General features: G+C 38.9%; 1 protein-coding gene across 3 annotated transcripts in view; it reads right to left on the bottom strand.

Annotated features, from left to right (window-relative positions):
* Positions 1–2,729: 2,729 nt before the first annotated feature.
* The window catches only part of LOC134652057 (zinc finger homeobox protein 4), a 140,221-nt gene continuing 126,229 nt past the window's right edge, over positions 2,730–16,721 (bottom strand). For 2 of the 3 annotated variants that reach the window (XM_063507201.1, XM_063507202.1), the window contains exon 5: positions 2,730–4,591. In XM_063507201.1, the coding sequence (XP_063363271.1) occupies positions 3,978–4,591 (614 nt within the window). In that variant the 3' untranslated portion in view covers positions 2,730–3,977. The remainder of the gene's footprint in view (positions 4,592–16,721) is intronic. The other variant, XM_063507203.1, reaches the window with a different exon arrangement.

Here is a 16,721-nt window from a genome sequence, read left to right as displayed (position 1 = left end):
CTGGTAGGCCACCAGCGCTTATAGTGTGTAAATCCAATACGGGCGATAAATTAAACCAGATATAGAATTTATCCGTTTTATCATTACTTAAGTTGACAATTACTTTTAAAAGCTCGTATCTCGCAAGGTGTGTTGCTTTATATTGCGGGCCGAATAATTTTGCTTAGTCTACACAGACTAAGCTAGGCTTATCTACACAGATATACATATGTAGGTAGTATGTGTATGTATACTAAATACTTACCGGTACTTACGTTCGTCGTTCATAGTGCAGGTGAGTCTGGAATTTCTGAGGCGTCCGTAGCATGTATCATACTAATGTGCTGTACATCTAAATACTCGTATTTAGCAAGGTCAAGTTAAGTCCTAGGCAGGATACTTTCGAATATTATTTTTAATCTCAGGGGACCTATTTTTGAATTTCGATCGCTCGATTTCGTCACTCGAAAATCGGAGGAAAACGGTGAAATGCTGATTTTTGAAATACGAGCGATAGAAATTAGGAATCTAGTGGTATTGACCACTCGTTTTCAATTCCATTAGTAGAATTTACATGCCTAGTAGTGGAGATATTAGTGAACGAAATACACGAAATCGAGCGGTCGAATTTCAAAAATCGGCCCCCAGGGCGTTCGTCCTATATCAATATAGTAGTGCAAATAGTGCAATTAATGCGTACTTACCTTTATATCAAGTTGTTTTTATTAATCTGAATGTGCCACTTTGCAGGTCTCAATTTAGTTGAGATCCTTTTTTTATATATGCCTAGAGGTAGATTTATTTATTACAGAACATATGCTTGCAGTAGGAACAAATAACCGTCAGTGATTTCTCGAAGACGGATGTAAATATGTTTTCTCTCAGATAACGATATGTAGTGGAATGGAACTGCTACTGAAGACCTTAAATTAATGGTATAAGTACTTTTTCGTTAAAAGTTATAAATACTATACTTATTCCTCCTTTTGGGACAGACAGAATGATTCTTTCTGCTTATGTTTCACTGACAAGCGATTGAATCTCTTACCAAACTAATTATGTATTATGTATGTACACTGTACATAGCTCTGCCCAATATTGTTTAATAATAGTCCACAGAATCATTTAAAATAAACGCCAGGCACTCAAATTACCAACTTAGGTACTAGTTGAACTCTAACTATACTTACCTCTTTTATCAAATGTTTGTTCCATGTTAAGTTACCCTCCTGCGCTTGAAAATTCATTCTAATACGAGGAAAATTCTCCCTATGAGTACTTGAGCTGAGCCAGTATATAAACTACACTCGTATTATTCTCGTATGATTTTGCATTATTATGAAGTCCTAAACAGTTATTTGAAGGATAGTAAAATAAAACTCCGTCGTCTGATAAACTAACTTTGAGTTTATTTTTACCATTTACACTTGACAATGTATTCGTTATCTGTTGTGGCTACGGCGGTCGTAGCGCGTAGCGCGTAGAGGCTACGCGCAGCCATGCGGTACAAGAAACTAAAGGCTACGAAATTAGCTAAAACAATATTTCTCGGAGAAGTGACAAACATTTGCTACCAAATCACACCAATCAACAAATTAAGAACAAATTGACATTTCGAAGCATCAATAAAATATTACAATTTGAAAATTTATTTCATTTGGAGCAGTATAACATTTTTCGTTAGATTAAAATAGTAGGAACGGTATATTTCACTAGTAAAGAATTTTTAAAATAAGTTCTCGTTTACACAGTATTAGGAACTATGATAGACACAAGTGCTACCTTTTTACGATCGTAAACTTATTCGTAACCAACATTACCTATAGGATTAGGACAGTCTACACACTTTCATGTTTATAGAATAACAAAAAATATAATATCAAGGTACACTGAGATTACATTTATACAAATGATAAAACAAAGAGAAGTATCCTATACAAATAAACAAATAACATGGCCGTGGGCACTCTGCAGCAGATACAACAGACTAATCCGAATTAATCTTAAATATTAAAATTTGTATTCGGAAAGTATAGTGAAACTCTAGATGCGATAATATTGAAATATACATAGGAACCATGATTCATTCCGCGGGCTGACGTCCGCGGAGACACAATCGCACTACCGACTTGTCCGCCTACGCTAACTCAAACTTACATACTTCCGATTACAAAACCGATCCAAATAAAACTCCTAGGGAACCTAGAGCGGCCCGGCGCGGCGCGGCGCAGCGCGGCGCAGCGCGGTGCGCGGGCGAACACAACTTCAACAACTACCGCGCGAGCAGTCGCTCGTAATACTTAGTCTTAACTCATGTACTCAACGCACCAAATAAAATAATATGTTGTAGTAACGCGCGCCTTCGCGTCAACTCGCGGGCGCGTCGCCTCCGCCTCCGATAACACTCCATGGTGCTGTTGTCGCTCTCCAAAATAATTGCAGCCGTTTAACACTTTTAAATAGTTGTCAAAAGTTTTAATTTGCATAATTGTCGCTGAGACGAATTTTAATAAATGCGAGTCGTACTGCTCAAGGACTAAGTATAAATAGTAGCACTTTCCCATATTACCAAAGATTTCGTCTGCATTACATAGTTGCTGGGGGCTCTCTTCGCTATAATTTCCTCAATATTGAGTGTAGAATACAATTTTCAGTTAAAACGTTCCAGTAGCGAACAGAGCGAGGAGCAGATCGGAAGCGGAGGCGACGCGCGCGCAGTCATTGCACACATACCTATAGGATAACAAGGACCTCCGGTAACCGGAGGAATAAAACATTGCACTTTACTAAAAAACAAATCAATGTTGTAGTAGGATTCACTCGTAGATAAAATATTGTAGTAAACTCCACTAGATAAAATGTAAATATGTAAAATATTTCAAATAACTTGATCTGTGCCATCGAAAATATAAGGGACTCCACGCACACGGTAAAGTGATGAATGTACATGCGAGAGGGCCGCGTCGCCGGCGCCGCGCCGCATGTACCTCCATGCCCTTGGACTCACTTACGCCACTACTAATAATCATTACTATATCAATAAAAATTCAAGAATCACACTTAGTTCCAAAATAAACTCACTTGTTTGCGAGGTAGGCTGAGCGCTGGCGCGCAGCCCGAGTTTCGAGTTCGTTCGTTTTGGAAAAGTTTGCTACGATAATAATTATAATTAACCGTTACCAATAAGCCTACGCGGTGTCGCGGCCCGCGGGCGGCTCGGGCGCGGCCGTGGCCTGGCCTGTACAGACATCACTTTCATCGAAAGGTAACGCGCGGCGAGCCCGCGTACAGGCGCGCCCGGCTAGCTGGGACCGCGCGGGGCCGCCACCGCTCTACTGCTTAACATACGTACCTAACTTCGCTTCGTTTTAAAAAATCATATACGTATATATCACTATATATATCTTCATACATTTACGATGCGTCAGGAACTTCTTACGAGAACGTATCTATGCCTAAAATTAGAACGATTATATGTATGTATTACATAGCTTTAAACAATAATTAAATCGTAATTATCAATATCGATAATATTATATGCCATAAAGATAGGAACTTGCTTTCCTGGGAGTTGATGTTAAAGAAGAGAAGGCGCCGACGCGGCCGCGGTCGCGTGCTGTCACGATAAACGTATATAATAAAACCTGTCTAACGTATGATATGAGTGCGCACGCGATACGCGGCCGCGCGGCGCTCGCCGCGGCCGCCTCCCAGTGTGCGGCGCGCGGCGTCGGCGCCGTCGACCCGCCGACTAAACGCCGGCCGTCGGCCCTAAATTCTAGAACGACTAGATTCTAAAACGGGACGACGGTCGGCTCGTTATTAACCTAATTCTTAAACTAAAAGCTTTAAATGTTTCATTAGGAAAGTGCCGCTTCTGCGGCTACATTCATCAACGAAAAAAAGCGTTAAGATCTAATAGTGAACTGCTGCGTTGTCGGACAACGGAGAGAGCGAGGGGCTCTAGGATAGTAACTATACATTTCGTCAGATTAGGATTAGTGTCCGGCGCTGGCGAGGGGTAGTTCGCCGGGCGGGGGAAAGCGGGGACTAGGTGCGCAGAAGTTGGCGTTGGAATCCTTCGGAGATGAGGCGTCCTGCGCGGCGCGCGCAGCCAACAGAGTGATTTGGTTTACCACGTCCTCCATCTCGTGCGTCAGAGGTTCGGCGGGAGGGGGCGGAGGTGGCGCTGCGTTCCTTAAATGCGCTTCTGTCTCCGCGTGTCGACGGAAGTCTACCCCTGTGCGAAAGCGCTCCCCTGGGCAGGCGCGGCACTCAAGCGCGGGCTGGACGACTCTGATAACACCTCGCGCATTCTCTCGGCCCGCGTAGCACGACCGGGCTTGATGCGCTTGCAGTGGCCCGGGCGAGGGAAATGCTACTTTGCAGTGCTTGCACACGTAGCAGAGATCGAAGTCGAGCTCGCGAGCGCCGGCAGGTGGCTCGGGCGCGGGCGGTGGCAGGCGCAAGGTCGACGCTCCAGGGTCGGAGGCGATGTGGCGGATCTGCTCGAGCGTAGTGGCCGGCAGCTGAAGCACGCTGGCGCCGTTGCCCGTCTCCACGATCAGACCCTGCGGCTGTGGCTGAGGTTGCGGGGTGCTAGGGTTGCCACCTGTAACAGAAGAAACCTTACATTAGTCTCCTTGTTCTTTGGTTATTTACTAAATATATAAGGTAGGTATGTAAGATAAAGTATCAATAAAATTGCTATTCAGTTAAGACAAAATGGGAAATTGCATCTTAAAATAAAATATGTGCTACTTTGACACAGTGTAAATAGCTCGCAGTACGGCTATAAATAAATCAGCTGTCTATAGGGTTAAGTATCGACACGTGTAACGCCTTCTCGCGAGCTCTCAGACGCGGCTGCAAAGGGGTTAAGCCTCTTACAGTGAGGGTCATCGTCGCTACAAATGCCTTTACAAATTGTACGTTTACGAACCCTGTAAATTGACTTATGTACCACCAACAAATGTTTGTTTTAAGAAAACTAATAGTAATGTGTAGACTATTTAAACTAAACAGTGCAATTTAAACTAGTTCCGAACAATACTCGCACCAGCTGTCATAGATATAAACCGAACCAAAAAGACACTATCACCACCCAATTTGGGCTCTCCATTGTTCCAGGATCAAGAAAGTCGCTCGCGCAGGTTATTTTACATGCGTGATGCGTTTCTAACGAGCCCCGCGCTGTAATTGATTCGGACGCTGCTTTATGCGGGCTATATTCGCGAATGCATAATACATAGCAGCCTCAAAGTAAGGGCCATGCCACAAGAGCGATTGTGCACCGATACAGATACTTGCTCCAGTTTCCCTCCTATTTTCTCTGGTTAAAAGGTACCAGGCCTTATATCGCTAGTGCGAACTGTATAATGAAGCAGCTAGATGAAATTTATTTTAAAAGATTCAGGGCCCCACGGATACATATTAACTTTTTGGAATGGACACCTTTGAAGTAACCGAAGAATGGATTTAAAATATTGACACTAATAATGTTCATAGTTAAGTAAATATTTAAAATTTTCGCTATCTATAGTGCCGCTGCATAAGAAACGCAATGAAGGAAAATATAACGTTTATTTTCATATTATGTTGGGATGTACAGTCAGCTGCAGAGATAACTGACTCCCTGTATATAAATTTGTTTGCAGGGGGATCAACTATCTCTGCAGCTGACTGTCCCTTGTATACACTTGATATGTATATCATAATTGTTAAAATTTTGTACAAGCTTGCAAAGAAGTCGTAAATATCACCAGAAAGCTGGACTTTATAACCGAGCTTTATACGATCATAGCTTGAACTGCCTCTACAGACTCCTAAGTTATACTTATCTCTGCACCGACGCGATCCCGGCCTAATCTCATGCGGGAATCTGCTTGAATAATGTCGTGCGAAACGGAGCATAGCTTTCAATCAGGCTGTTAACAATCGCTCGCTCCGATTGGTGGATCGTGGGCTTGGTAATGAGACCAGCAGCGGGCGTTGCTCATACGCATGTCATGGATATACATGCTAATGATCGCCGTAAATGGCCAAATGTTCCACCACGTTAATAGGGTTGACATATGGCTGTCTGGCTGAGCTAGAAATTCAACATAATAAATAAACCATATTAATTCACACAGAAAGACAAGCCTTTAGATGCTCTAGTCTTTTTGATTAATCTAATTTGATTAAGGATATTTGCTTCCAACAAACGCATTCACTTATCCTATCTGCATGATTGTATAATTGAAACCTATAAACGAGGTATTTACGGAGCACAAAGCCGGCTGCCACAACACGCCGCGGCCCTGACGTTAATTCGCAACCCTTTCTGCCAATTAGTTACAAAATAGCCACACTATTGTGATACTAAAACGACCACACATCGCATCCAAGAAACGTAAACCAAACTTCAAGATTGAACTTTACTCGGTTGGTTTTAGAGTTTGTTTTGAGTTGTTAGGAAAGCGCATGGAATGGTCAGTTTCTTTGGTAGCCAGGTTTAAGTCAAAGGGCTTCTTAATCCGGGCTTGTAGGTCGTTACGCGTTATTATAACGCGCTGGCGACGGCGTTTCTCTGCTCATTTACATCTCATTAGGGAAGCTATTATTGGACTAGAGAACGCATTGTTCACGTTCAGGGCTTCTACTGACTTCAGAGCTGTAGGCTATAATCAATTATACATTTTAATTAGCTTTTATAAAGTCTAGGTACCTATTTTCTTCTGCATTTGGATAATGTGTAGGTATTAAATGGTAAATAAACATTTACTTCGACGCTGATTAAAGGTATCAACTATCTAAAGGGCAGTTCGAAGTGATACTAGTCAGTCCGGCGTGATGGATCGCAATTAGACTGGGCAAAATAAGAGGCTGAGCGACATCTAAAGGACAGAGATTTGAAGCGATTAGGTAGAAATGTTTTCCTCAGTAAACATAGATTCACTTGAAATTTTATTTTCTGGTTTCTTTGCACGAAATTGATAAATTCCAACACTTTGCTGATGGAATACGAATTTAAAACGAGTTTTGCAGACATTATTTATAATTATTAGAATACTCCGCATTTGATTACCTCTCTCTATGTTAAGTATTGGGATACGTATGGTTTTGAACTAGTTACCATGTATTTCTATCATCAAATCGATCTTAGCATCGAACAGCGTATTCCGTAAACGTAGCGGAGTGGACAGCGAGTGACAGCGCATCACTGTCGCCCGCCCATCGGCCGAGCAATTAGGCTAACGGAGCTTCGACTCAGAGCGAATGTTATTGGAATAAGGCCAGCGTTAACCTTAGCCATATCTGATGGTCATTTGGATAATTCTGAATACATGGTAGGGTTTTTATTCAAAGTAATAACAAAACAAAATATTGCGGGCCAAACCTTAACATTTATTGATGTTGCGGGGCCCGCAAGCCGTAGTTTGAAGGCCTCTTGAGGTATCAAATATACTGGAGCTTTAAACTTTCGACTTGTTGTAGTCATTGGAACGGTGAATCGAGATTTGTGGGACCATAATAACACATGTGTTATAACTTTCAAGTGGTTTGTAGACGAAATAATACCTAACCAATTTTTCAATTTGTAGTGTGTACATAGAGGTATTTATAGCGAATACGTGCTCTTTATAGGCATCCTTAACATGGATGGATTGATTTTGTTGCTGTGTTAACTTAGTTGTGACATTAAAGGTGACAGTTCATTTCCAACCGCAGCTGCACTACTGTTCATTTTACTATGGAAATTGACAGTAACAGCGACGCGTTCAGTACCAGTAGTGCAGCTGCGGTCAGAAATGGAATGTTACCCTTAGTCATCCTAAGGAGGCAACATGTATGGGACTCATATCAGTCATCTTTGAATTACATAATAGGTACCTACTTATACTATCTAATAGTAGTTTATGCAACAGTGATATAATAAGGGTTCTTAAAATTCAAGGGTCGAAGTTACAAAACGAGACTGTAGGGATGGGCGTTGAGACAAACAACTAGGTTCGAGTATAAACGTATAATGAATTAAATAACACTTACAAGGCCTTAAATACTATAGTACCTATGCGCATGTATGTGTGTGGGTATGGTGTAATATACACACTACACCTCCCCCCTTGAAGAAAAAAAAATAATTAAAATCTAAAAGTTAATCTATTTTTTTTTAGTATACAGTGGGCCACTCAGATAAGCTTAAAAAATATAAACTGCATTACAAAATAAGAGATTACATATATGTAAACACATTTATTACGCTATTACGAGTATAGCAGAAGTTAAAGTCAAATTATAAAGAAAATTGGAAATTGGACTTAAATGTAGCAACAATGTGCTAAGTTTAATGTTTGTTTACACAAAAAATACAATTTACATTAACCTTAAAGATTATGTAAAAAAAAATATAATAAAATATTTTTGCATAAGAAACATTTTAGTTAGTTAGTATTTTACATAAGTAACTAACCTGATAAAAATACACTTAAAATGTAACATTAAAATAATTTTATTTATATATGAAACAATGCAAGTAGCTATATAATTATCAAAGTGAAAGTAAAAAAAAATATGTTTTAAGATACACATGTAAAGAAAACTACAAATAATATATGTTAACATTAATCAATAAAAAAAATCGTTTCTTTTTAGGCACCTAGTTTTTTTTCTTTGCAAAAAAAAAATGTCTTTATCCGTGATAAAAATTGTTACTTACCTACTTTATGCATATTCATTTTATTTTTCTGACGTCAGTTAATCATTATAATTATAGAAGACTCATTTCAATAGTGCCTCTTAAGCGGGCATTACATACTTGTGACATGGGTACACAACGCATTTTTCGTGGTCGGCCGACCTTGTAATAAAATTTATTTATTTATTGCTCAAGACACAAGGTATTTTTTTTTAAGCGCGCAAACATACTTTATATTTATTCATTCAGGCAGTTCTTTTAACACATCCTTACATTATATCCTTCCATGTGTCCAAGGAGTCTCCACGATTGATGCTCGATCGAATCATGGTCAGACCTCCAAGGATTCCCTACCTGCCTTGTGTCTTGGTGTACCCATGCTAACCTAATCGCTCAAGGCCGCCTCTCGGGCCACCGAAGATGCGATTGGCATTTTTTTCAATTATTATCATTCATAATTTCCCAATCTTTACAACAAAAAAAAAACCATTCAAAATCGCAGACAAAATACTCATTCATTGAAAACTTTAACATATATAAAAATTTCAACAACTCTTAGTTGATCAGGCTAATCGTCCTTTGAAAAGCTTACATATATATCAGTTTTCCCAACAACAAATGCTTAATCGCCATCCAAAAATCTAACAAATTCCATCATACCATTTATAACTCTAAAACCAAACCATTTACGTATTTATTTTACCTCTACACTACAAACACACACAATACACATACAATAACAAAACATTTAACGAAACATCTACCCTTATAATCCATCATTGAAACAAACCATAACATTCTTTTACCAACAAAACTATATCTTTTCATAAATTCCTATATTATCACGATACAGTACCATCCCCATATATTCTACTCATTATTATAACGAAGCCACTTCGTAACTTTGTATTAATATGTCACATCCGTATTAAAATGTCAAGTCCGATACACATTATGATTCATAATAATAAATGTCTTAAAACCCAAATAAAATTATCCTAAATTGTATACAATGTTAGTTTAGTATAATATGTATATGGTTAATAGTAGGCACATATTGCGTCGCATTCTTAAATTTTAAAATATAAGTGTGCTAAGTGTTAAGTACTCTTTCTACTCTTTAACTTCAATATTACAACAAAAAAAATATTTGATTCAAAACAGTGCACGACGACTATGAAATTTGAGATGTAATAACAGAAGCTACATACCAATTCCTTATATGTGAACACGCGCCGCGGATGGCGCGCCTCATTTGTAGGCTATGACAAATATTGTATCTAAGTGTAGAAAAGTTCTATTGTTAAGTTAAACAGATGAAATAAAAACACGAAATATTAAAATGAGATTAAATTACCTATACATTCAATTTACTTGGAGCTAGGAAACGTTATGAATATGTGCCATTCCTTTAACCATATTGTTATTTCGTCATCAAGCATACATATTTAATAAAAAAAAATAACACACATCACCAAAAACTAGGGAAATTATTATTGAGAAACTATATAAAAACACTGTTAAAAAATCCAAGATAGCAATTGCTAATATTACAACCAACGAAAAAGAAATTTAAAATAACTGTTGAATATAACACGACGTTTCCCCGAAAAAAAAAAAGAATGTCATCAACATCAACCAAGTCAACTGCTTATAACATAACCTAAAATAGTCATACTGCTCCTGGCTTTCCCCAAATCTCTCAATTCCATTTCCGTTGTGGCGGGACCGTGACAAAATCACACGCCATTCTCCTCGACTCCATCTCCAGCAAGGTCACGTCTGGGTCCCGGGACGCGAACAAGCTCCCTGCTGCAACTTCCAGCTTCACAGACTTTTATTTAAAAAAATATAATTTGTTTTATTTTAGTCCATTTCCACTTCTGATTTTTCGCCACTTGTCCAATTTTAAATATTAATATATGTATTTTAACACTTATACTATTTAGTTACGCCCACATTACACATAATGTTTATTTGTCGTAAAACACCAAACCAAAGTTCTATTAGTCTTTCAACCTTACACTTTCACTTTTTCTTGTATTAGTCCTTTTATTATATTACATTTTTTTTTTATTAACTTCCCCTTTTCATTCAAATGGTCCAATATTTTTCACCAAGGACAACGGCCATTATTTCTGGCTGGCGCAGCGCACCGCCAGTGCAGCACGAGGCCGCACTGGCAGGATCGCCGTGTAGGGATGGGCGTTGAGACAAACAACTAGGTTCGAGTATAAACGTATAATGAATTAAATAACACTTACAAGGCCTTAAATACTATAGTACCTATGCGCATGTATGTGTGTGGGTATGGTGTAATATACACACTACAAGACGTAGTCGAGTTTTGTAAAAAAAGACCCGAGAATTTTAAGAACCAATTATGAGCTGTTGCATACATTACTTTTTCTATGACAGCTGCAGCAAAAAAAAAAAAAAAAAAAAAAAAAAAAAAAAAAAAAAAAAAAAAAAAAAAAAAAAAAGTTATTATTAAAAAAAAAAGAGTTATTATTAAAAAAAAGAGTTATTATTTAAAAAAAAAGAGTTATTATTTAAAAAAAATTGAGTTATTATTTAAAAAAAAAAAAGAGTTATTATTGTAAATGAAAACATACCTCTTTCAATCAAGATGATCGGAACTTGTAACTTTAAAAAAAATAAAGCAGTTGTATTATACTCATAAGATGACTGCTAGCAGTCATCTTATGAGCCTATAGACAAAGCATTCAAATGACATTGCTTTAGATATCACTGTCAGTCATTTAATTGACACATATAAGTGCTGGAGTAGAAAAAGTAGATAATAATTCACAACATAGTTTCAAAGAATCTGTTTTGATGAATACACATAATTGCAAGTATCTGTCTCCCTGTCTCGTCTCTACATAGACGAGTGCAACGGCATGGCAATATATGCGTATTTACTTTGATGAAATTTCAATATGAACTTCTTCGATTCAAATTGAAACTAAATCTTAGGTCAACGATCTTGTCATTGTACACTATGCACATTTATAAAATCGTTCCAGCGCTATTAGGGTAACATTCCATTTCTGACCGCAGCTGCACTACTGGTACTGAACGCGTCGCTATTACTGTCAATTTCCATAGTAAAATGAACAGTAGTGCAGCTGCGGTTGGAAATGGACTGTCACTTTAAGGGTAACATTCCATTTCTGACCGCAGCTGCACTACTGGTACTGAACGCGTCGCTGTTACTGTCAATGTTCATAGTAAAATGAACAGTAGTGCAGCTGCGGTTGGAAATGGACTGTCACCTTTAGAGTAAAAACAAAGTTCATGGTGGAAAGATACGTATTAGGTAGGAACATTATACCGGGTGTGGCCTGTAATACGAGCAAAAAAGTTAACTGTAGGCTGTACTCCTCACACTGACCAACATTTGTCCTTGAATATAGGTAGGTAAGTACGTAATGAAACGAATGAATTATTACATACCTATTTCGTTTCTACTTTTTTCATAATTCCCTAATAAACGCATTCTCAGACCTGCCGCGGTATTCGGAAAACAAGATCCGTTATAGAGAAGAGAACGATACGATATACAGTATTAGATACCAACTAGTTTAGATTTCAACTAGATATCTTTTGCAGCTCAATTCGGGCAATTAATGTCACTTTTACGTTAAATTATCGTTTTAAGATCGTATCAAAATCGTTTTGAGATCTAAAAATACAGAACGAGACGTTTTAGACATTGTGAAAATCGTATCTCCAGAATCGCGGAAATGTCAAATTTGACAGGTTAGATCTTAAAAATATCGTTGTCGTATCTTGATGATGTCTATAATAGATATCTAGTTCAAAATCCAAAATATGTGTATTGTCTGTGTGATTACGAATAAAAAACTATTCCACTGTATTCTATTCATGTAAGCCTTGCCAGGGCGCCTTAACACGAAGCCCTAGGTGTTGGCGCTTTGTGCCGCCACTAGAGTAAGTAGGTAGTAAAGTACTCGAATCCGCTTTGTCCGCTTTTACTTACCGCAGTAATCGAATTAACTCACGATGTTATGTGCTTATTACACGAAAGATGCGTGTTTCCGTTTGAAATATACCACGGTATTCGGAAAACAAGATCCGTTCAAGAGAAGATAACGATACAATATGTACCAGATACCTGATAGTTTAATAGCAGATAGCTCAATTCGGGCAACTAATGTCACTTTTACGTTAAATTATTGTAGTAAGTTCGTTTTAAAATCGTTTTGAGATATACTTAACGAGACGTTTTAGACATTGTGGAAATCGTTCAAGAGTATCTCCAGAATCGCCGAAATGTCAAATTTGACAGGCTAGATCTTAAAAATATCGTTGTCGTATCTTGGTGATGTCTAATAGATATCTAGTTCAAAATCCGAATCGGGCCCATAGTTTAAAATGTAGGTTTATTTGATAGATACAGTTGCTAAATTATCCTAGCTTCTGTAGATAGTATGATTCTCATAAGAACATCTGTTAAACAAGTGAAGGTGATATTCGGATAGCAACTGCAGCTGCATTCAAGTTATGATATTACTGCTGCGGCTTTACCGATCATATGATCATATCGTTAATAATTTTAATTGCATTTCAAATTGTTTTGTGAAGTCGGTTTTTTCTGTTAAAGATTACATAGATATTAAATAAATCCATATCCTTGAACCGGATAGAATTAGGTTGTAACAAAAACAATCGGCGAGCGTTACTACAGCCGAGCAAACGATGTGTCACGCTATCTAAAGCGATAATCGCCACTGGCCGGTTGCAGAGGGACGGTCACCATCAATCAGCGGGTGGCCGGGACACTTTGAAGTTGTTCAAAAACGTTTGTGCTATTGAATCAGCATGTACCTATATCCAATTGCTGTATCTCTATAGAAATTCGCGTAGATTATGTTGGTAGGCTGACTTGTGAAGTTTGTTTGGTTAACGTGAATCTTATGTTAGGTGCAAATAATAATCTGCATAGCAGAGCGCGCACATAGCAAAGTACAAAGAGAAACCAAGGTGTTATAAAATTATGTTAATCAAAAAGTTATAAGACCGAATAAAAATCCGATAACTTCCTTCTTTCTCATGCAATAAAAATAAGTTAGTGCAGATTGCGGCGTATAACGTTAAAATGCAAATTTCACTCCCGCGGCAATCCTAACGGCCATTAAGCAATGATTTCATCGAATTTTCTATCCATCATATTAATGCTCGAGTGGCTGGAGTATTATCCCACTACCCTGGCTGCTCGGGAAATCTCACCGCGTTCAAATATTTAATTACTTTAAGACCTGATCGTTTATAAATTCTGGCGAGAGTGCTATCATAAAACGCGCTAATGCCTTATAATTAAAATATTCTCAGCAAGCCGTGGCGTAATGGCACCTCCGGCGGCCGTCTCCTCCGTCGAAAAAAACGCATAAAAAATTACATTCACCCCAGAGGACTCACCCCTTGTGTCGGGAAAATCGATTAAAAAGAGGAGTCGCGGGGCGAAGTGGCTCGGGCGCGGGGAGGGAGTTTAATATGTACGAAAAAATGCACGACGCCGCGGGAGCGAGGGAGAGACCCAAGGAGCGACTCGAGTTGCCTTCAATTTTTATAATTACGTTCATACGTGAGCGCGGCTACTGCGCCGCCACCGAGTGCCGCCCGCCTCCACTCTCAGATTACTTATTTAGAATAGTTTCCCTCCCGACACCGTCCTCTCTCACTAGCACTTTTTAATTTTTAAATAGCTTCTGAAATTACTTTAACTTTAAAATGAACTAAAAGCATTGCAAAAAATAAACGCCCGGTGAAAGCATTCCTCAACTCTATACTCTCTCTTCGGAAACATCGTTTAAAAGATCCCGTGGACGTTATGAGAATAAAAGTATTAATGACAACACTTTGGAAGTACCTAAGTCGTATTATAACTTTTCCGTTTCCGCGACAAAATCAATTTCCATCACTGAAAGAGCTCCAAACTTTTCCACATACACAGCAATCAAGGAAAGAAGGGGGCAATAAGAACAGGATAACCAACTGGAGGACGTCATCTCAGGAGACGGTTTGCAAATGAGCGGGCCACGTACACTCGCGTGCCTACACACACATGCGCTAATCCTCGTCCACACACGTTACGTACAAGCGTACATTTTATAAATAGATATCGCTTTTTTTATCCGGGAACAAGAATACGTAGGGGGAACCCCCCGGAGGAGGGGGCCCTGCGGGGGACGTGTTGGATTTCAGATTGCTACGAACTGCAAAAATGAGGGATGAAAGAAATATAGCTTAAAACGCAGATATTTCCCGGCGTCTTAAGGCACTGGAGGGGGCGTGGGGGCCGCAGGGAGTGTGTGGAACAAAGTAGAGTGGCGATATTGAACCAAAATGAAATGGTAAACGAACCGTGCGCGTCCGATCTAATGCGAATTTATAATTTGGACATTGCCCCGGACGGCGCACTCTTTGAACTCCGCGAGGGTCGGTTACAGTTACGGAGGTGAATTTACAAAGAGTGCGGATGTGATTTATAAATAGGGGAGTAGATGCGTGTGCTGACCGTTCGTTTTCGTTAGTGGTTTTTTCCATTAGGCTTAAAAAATAATCAGGCGTGGAGTCAACCGTAAGAGTACCTACTTAGTGGCGGTAGCCGACTGTTTTTAAGGGCGCTGGTTTTAATCCGTAGGTCATGGTTTGATTCCATTCTTATGGACTTATAGAGCTTTGTTGTGGTATAACTAATGTACGAAATATCATAATTTGATATTTGCTATTATCTTTTAGTTGAAGTAAAACCCCGAACGTAAACAGACCTCCTTACTATACACCTAGTATTTATTTCATACGGAGTCTGGAATCATCAGCTATGTACTTACAATATGTGAGTTATAAAAATATATATCTTCATCCAATTTTAGGACGAGGGAGCCTCCGGCCCGAGCCGGGACTGCATAAAAATCCGAAGAAAAGCCGCAACTAATTTCTATCCTTTTATCCGAGCTTGTAATGAAAGTAATGAATTGTCTGAAAATAGGAAACTCGTCAGAAACCTAGTTCTTTGGGCGCTCAACATCTGCAGCTCAGAGTACAAGGAAATAGAATTTTTGGACAGCTCGATGTCGGGCTGTCAATGAAGCAGTCGTTTTGGCACAACGAGCGGTGTTTAGGCGTTTCCTCATTGCGCTAACACGAGTGTCCGCTGCCCTAATTGTCGTCGCGCCGTCTAATCGGGATATGCGCCACGCGATAATTGCGACAGATTACTTAAAGAGCAAGCGGCTTTTATACGAACAGAGGCGCCGAGACTCTGCAAAGTGCAAAAACTTCATGACAAAATAGGTAAATACATAGTTAATAATTTTATTTCATACTAGCATTATTATGCAAAGTGTGTTCATTGGCATATGTCTAAAATAAGTGAATTGATGACAACGAAGCGATCAAATCGCGAGCCCCTTAATCCTTCCTTCACTATTCAATCTGCACTATGTTTGTAGTGGTATTGGATATAAATAATGACTCGCGCAAAAAGTTGAATATAGGCATCGTGTTGGACCCAAAAGTCAGTCCATAATTGTTATTAGCGCCGTAGATTCTACTGTTAAAGATATTTCTTCCGCTAACAGATTAACGTCTGCCCGTAAGTGAGTTTCATAAATCTGGGATTACGGAGATCGCTGTGCTTTTCATTTCACTTTCACCTTTGTCTTGCTGAAAGATGAGGTTTAAACGAGGTTCAACAAAGGATTCTTTTGAAGCTTTTTACAGTACGCAAGACACCCCTTTTCTTTGGGTGAGTACATTGTGTTTTCCGAGCACAGATCGTTAAACCACCATCTTGAGGAAAGATGTGGCTTTCTTTAGACGACAAGTTTACTTATAAAGTCTACTAATCACCTGGAGTTAGGTTATATATAACTATATAATACATATGTTATTATCCAATAACATACAAATAGGATCCCACAGATCAGGCCATCTATACACCTACCGTACACCTAACCTGACGTATGACTAGAATTTGATAACCTACATTAAAGTAACAAAATAAAAAAAATCAAATTTTCCCTTTTACCTA

Source organism: Cydia amplana, chromosome 11 (assembly GCF_948474715.1).
Source record: "Cydia amplana chromosome 11, ilCydAmpl1.1, whole genome shotgun sequence".
NCBI lineage: Eukaryota > Metazoa > Arthropoda > Insecta > Lepidoptera > Tortricidae > Cydia > Cydia amplana.
The sequence above is the reverse complement of the archived record's forward strand: the minus strand, read 5'-3'. Positions and strand labels throughout refer to the sequence as shown.